Genomic DNA, 5,071 nt, shown 5'->3' on the forward strand with positions numbered 1-5,071 from the left:
ATTTTAGGTTCACTCTGACATATCCTTTCATTTTTTTAAAATTTTTATTAACAGTGTACAGTATGTTAAAATCTTAGAACAGCAGAGTTTTCTACTGACTGGAGGCTGAATTTTTTTTTTTTTTTAATACGTCAGCGTGAAATAAAAGATGTCAGTCATGGTCTAGATACCTTAATTTTCTGAAAGATGTTTTTATTCCTTATCAAGTCTTATATGAGCTCCATTAACTCTTTTATTGTACTTGTTACCATGGAAACATCTGAAACAACTCAATCTGAAAACTTTATTAAAAAACACAAAAGTAAACAAAAGAAACTCTGTACAACATGAAAGTGAGGGGACAGAGCCTCTTCAGGGCCGAGGGGGCGGTCTCATCCCGGGAGGAGGCGGTCCTACAACAGATCACATTATCAGTGTTAAAATGTCCCTGAATAACATGAACTGCAATCTGATTGGCTCCATGTCAACATTAACAACTTGCCTCTCATACCAGGTGGGGGTGGTCTCATGCCTGGAGGGGGCATCCCCATTGGAGCTCCTCGGCCAGGACCCGGTGGCATGCCCATCGGAGGGCCCATCGGTGGCCTCATGCCAGGAGGCGGGCCCATCATACCTGCAGAGGGAGGGGCCAATAAATAAATCTGTTGCCGTCAGAAATTCAGAAAGAACTCAGTTTGGACCGACTTTAGCCTCAAGCTCAGCCTTAGTTAGTCCAAACAGACTGCGGACAGACTTTTTTTTGACTCTGCACAGCACCCGGGATAACAAACAATCCAAGATGAATGCATAAAAAAGTTGACGATGTGAGTCCTAGATGTCAGCCCAGCAGGGATACGTGTGGTATCTGATCGGATATTAGTGACAAACTGTTTGGTCAATAAGCGCACATCAATTCAGTGCAATTCTTCGTTGTGCGTCTGAGTGTCAACGCGCGCTAATTTACTGCGGAGACTCACAGCTGTCGCTAAACTGGAGCGAGAGAAAGATCAGCCTTCACAAACTTTTCCAGCCAACACATTCATCAGTGATTATTCCGAGGTGTGATTGTTACACTTCCAAGTTATTAACACACCCAATTTACTCAAGCATCTCCAGAGATTTCACCCCGACAAGCAGGCAGTTTGTCGGGATCTATTTCTTTTAAACAAATCTGGTGAAGGTAGCATTTTATTAATTTTGCTTTTGTGATGGATGTTGAATTTTTATTTGCATGCCTGCACTAAACCATTGTAAAGAACTGTTTTCTGTTTACTTTCAGTATCTACAGACCGAGCTAGTAGCTGTCTTTAGCTCCAGTTACCATGGCAACACCACGATGGAGCAAAACTCCCACTTAGATAAAATAGACTTATAGAAATGAGCATCTTTCCTTTACACCTGACTCGCGAACTGCCCCCACATTCCCAATATCCAAAACACGAAGAGGACCACATCCAGGAACAGATCCTGAACCACATTCAGAGGAGCTAAATTCTGCCAGAACCTCATTAGGCTCAAATCTGGTTAGGAGCTCAGGGGCCTTGAACAGAGAGGTGTTCTGGGGAGGAGTCAACTCCGACAACAACAAACGATTTTATTGTAAATGGGCCAGACAACCTGAACTCGAACTGAAGAATCGCTATATAACTGAGTTTGGACCCAACATAACCGCCTCCGTAACTAGTAAAGCTGAAGTTACACAGATAAACCAACCAGTTTGGTAGATCCAGTCCTGGTCAGACTGTAACGCTCCTCTGACTGGCAGCTGAACTCAGAACCAGAATCAGCCCTGGACATGGACCTATAAGGACTGCTCACCTGGAGGCGGGGCTCCTCTGGCCATTGGGGGCGGGGCTCCTCGTCCCGGTGGGTACTGCGTTGGGGCCCCAGCGATGCTGGCTCCTGCTGCTGCTGCAGCTACCGTTCCTCTGCCCTGAGGCGTCATCACCTGCACACACAGAACTGTCAGAACCCGAGCACAAGCCTCATCTGAACACCGATCAGGTAGTCTGACAGGGTTACCTGCTGTGAAGGGCCGCCCACTCCTCTGACAGGTCCGGCAAGTCCAGCTGGAGCCTGAGGCATCGGAGCTCCTGCAGGAACGCCGCGACCTGCAGCCCGACCCACACCCGGACCTCCAGCAACACCCGCCAACGGTACCCGAGCAATCCCAGTCTGCAGAATGAAATGAAATGAAAAAACTTTATTAATCCCCAAAGGAAAATTCAATATTGTAGTATATAATAATTCATTTGAGTAGGTCTTGTTCCAGAGGCTGCTGGCAATAATCTTCTGTATGATCATTCATAATGATCACAGGTTAAACTTTACTCCAACAGGTTCACTTCTGTGTTGCTGCTGAACACACTCACATCTTTTGGGGGTGGGCCCTCAACCGTCATGGAGACCAGGTTCTCCCCTCTCAGCAGAACCAGACCCAGAACCCTTTTTTCCTCCCGCTCTGGCTGCTTGGAGTTCTTGGGCCTGAAGGACAGAACCGCATTATTTCAGGTATTAATCTACCATACTGCTTAGTTTTAGGGTTACACAAGTCTCTGCAGTATAAACTACATTGTGTACTATTCCAACTACATCATGTAAAAATGTTTCACTTTAAAACTTGAATTGTCACATTATGCATTTAATTTACTGTAAACCCAATGAACCTTACAGATCATGTCATTGATTACTGATTATGTCAAGTTAAAGTTTTAAACATTTGTTCCACAAAAAAATATAGTAAAAACTTCACCAGATGATATATTTAATAACATTTAGCATTTAATCTAATTGAAAGGGTTCATTATGTGCGAGTCATGAACATCTAGAGGTAAAAACCGTCACAAATATTAATTCACTTGATAAGTATACTCATAAATGGACAGTGGCCATCAGTGGACAACATTCTTCAGAATTGTGTAGTGTTGTGTTCCATGGTTCTTGTAAAACTATTAATCCCAAATGGTGCAATTGCACCCATCAAACGAAGCCGGTTAAAGTGATTAGATACCAAAAAGGAGCAAAGATTTTATGGATACATTTCTCAGTTAATGCCTTTTTTTTTAAATAAACTTCACCATTAAAAACAGCAGTGTGCACTGGCGTGCAAATGAGCCATGACCCAACCTCAATGTCTGCAGATATACACGTATTGGGTGGGCAGATAGACAGGAAATGTACAGCTGGACAGGAAATGGACCTACTTGATCTTGCGGAACTCGTCGCAGTCGCACAGAATCAGGTTCATGTGTTTGTCGAAAGCTTTGAAGGTCCCGATGAAAATACGACCGTCCTGAAGGATGCACCTCATCCTAAAGTCGATGTGCTGCAGCATCTTACTACTCTTACCTACCGTCTGACACAAACACACACACAAACACAGGTTACCATAACATCAGATAATGGATCAGTGAAGATATTGAACTTATGAAGAGATGAAAGCTTGAATAATATTTGATTATCCAATTTTAGAGATGAAAAATCAAAACAGTCTGTTATGAAATGAATGAATGAAATGAAAAATACTTTATTAATCCCCAAAGGGAAATTCAATATTGTGGTATATAATTAACTTGAGAAGATCTAGTTCCGGAGGCAGATGGCTGCTGGCAGGAATGATCTTCTGTATCTTTCAGTCTTACATCGGACCTGAAGAAGCCTCTCACTGAACACACTTTGTTGTTTCATCACTGTGTTGTGGAAAGGGTGTGAAGAATCCGCCATCATCTTCATCAGCTTGTGCAGCATTCTTCTTTGGACAATCAGCTCCACAGTTATTCCAAGCACAGAAGCAGCTTTCTTGATCAGTTTGCCGATTCTCTTCAAGTCTCTGGTTCTGATGCTACTACCCCAGCAGATGGCTGCAAAGCTGACTGCACTCTCCACAACAGACGTATACAAGATATGCAACATCTTGATGCAGATGTTAAACGATCTCAGCTTCCTTAAGAAGTACAGTCTGCTCTGACGTTTCTTATAAATGTATTCAGTGTTGCATTTCCAGTCCAGTTTGTTGTCCAGCTGAACTCCAAGATACCTGTATTCCTCCACCACCTCCTCTCCAAGGATGGAAACAGTGCTTTGCTTATTCTTGTTCCTCGTGAAGTCAACAATCATCTACTTTGTTTAACTAAATTAATTGTTACAAACTAGAACCTTTGTTCTATTTTGTTCGAGTCGAGCATTTCAGTGTGTGTGGATCTTTGTTCCCCCATGTTGGGTTCATATGTCCACTTAGCATAGCATAGCATATAGCCAGTATCAGTTTTTCGTACACTGCAGACATTAAACTGAACACAGAAAAGGGAAGTGGCGAACTAGACCAGTTTAAACCATCCGCTGCTTTTGTCTGAAGTGAGAAAAAGGACGGAACCACTTATTGTATTGAAGTATTGATATCTGCAGCAGTTCAATGACGTTCAGTCGACGTTCAAAGAATACTGCTACCATCATCAGATTAAAGCGTAAAGTTGCGAAATATGGATCTCCCCGGACCCGGAGGCGCTCAGAGGTTCCACAAAATAAATACTTACCATGTCTGCGGTTCTGATGGCTCCGATTCACGTCGGATTAGCCAAGGAAACCAAAAATATTGACCCGCGGAGCTCCCGCCAGGCCTGCTTTATCACGTAAAGAGGAAGTGACGTCACAAACGGTGCACCACCGGAATTGTTCCTACAGGAAACACCAAACATTCAGGAATTACTGCCAGAAATTAGGTTGCAATGAAGGAAATGTTAAGAGACTAGTTGAATTATATTAGCAACTGCCTAAATAAACAAATAAAAGTGTTTCCCGCTTTACATATACATTTTCAGTTTAAAACTCAATTAAAATTCAAGCAATTTACCGGCCAACAAAGCTAGATAAAGATTACTATTAACTGTTTGATTTCTCTCTTGACATTTTTATCACAGAAAAGAAGATCTAACCAGAAAAGAGGTTTAAACAAAGTAAACAGATGAATATCTAAAATAATAATAATAATAATAATAATAATAATAATAATAATAATAATAATAATAATAATAATAATCTCTTGAGTATAGAAGAAACATTCACACCTGCAAATAATCTAACATCCTACTTAAAC

General features: G+C 41.9%; 1 protein-coding gene across 2 annotated transcripts; it reads right to left on the reverse strand.

Moving 5' to 3' along the window:
• Positions 1-263: 263 nt before the first annotated feature.
• Positions 264-4,642, reverse strand: snrpb (small nuclear ribonucleoprotein polypeptides B and B1). 2 transcript variants are annotated; one of them, XM_079242924.1, is made up of 7 exons: positions 4,512-4,642; positions 3,183-3,334; positions 2,352-2,463; positions 2,002-2,154; positions 1,798-1,927; positions 491-613; positions 264-392 (listed from the first exon to the last, which is right to left on the reverse strand). In XM_079242924.1, exons 1-7 carry the CDS (start codon positions 4,512-4,514, stop codon positions 352-354), a joined length of 714 nt encoding a protein of 237 aa, XP_079099050.1. In that variant the 5' UTR covers positions 4,515-4,642; the 3' UTR covers positions 264-351. The 2 variants fall into 2 exon arrangements, with proteins under 2 accessions (XP_079099050.1, XP_079099049.1); XM_079242923.1 differs by having other exon boundaries at positions 482-613.
• Positions 4,643-5,071: the final 429 nt, after the last annotated feature.

The sequence above is a fragment of the Telmatherina bonti genome, assembly GCF_933228915.1.
Source record: "Telmatherina bonti genome assembly, chromosome: 6".
Taxonomy (NCBI): Eukaryota; Metazoa; Chordata; class Actinopteri; order Atheriniformes; family Telmatherinidae; genus Telmatherina; species Telmatherina bonti.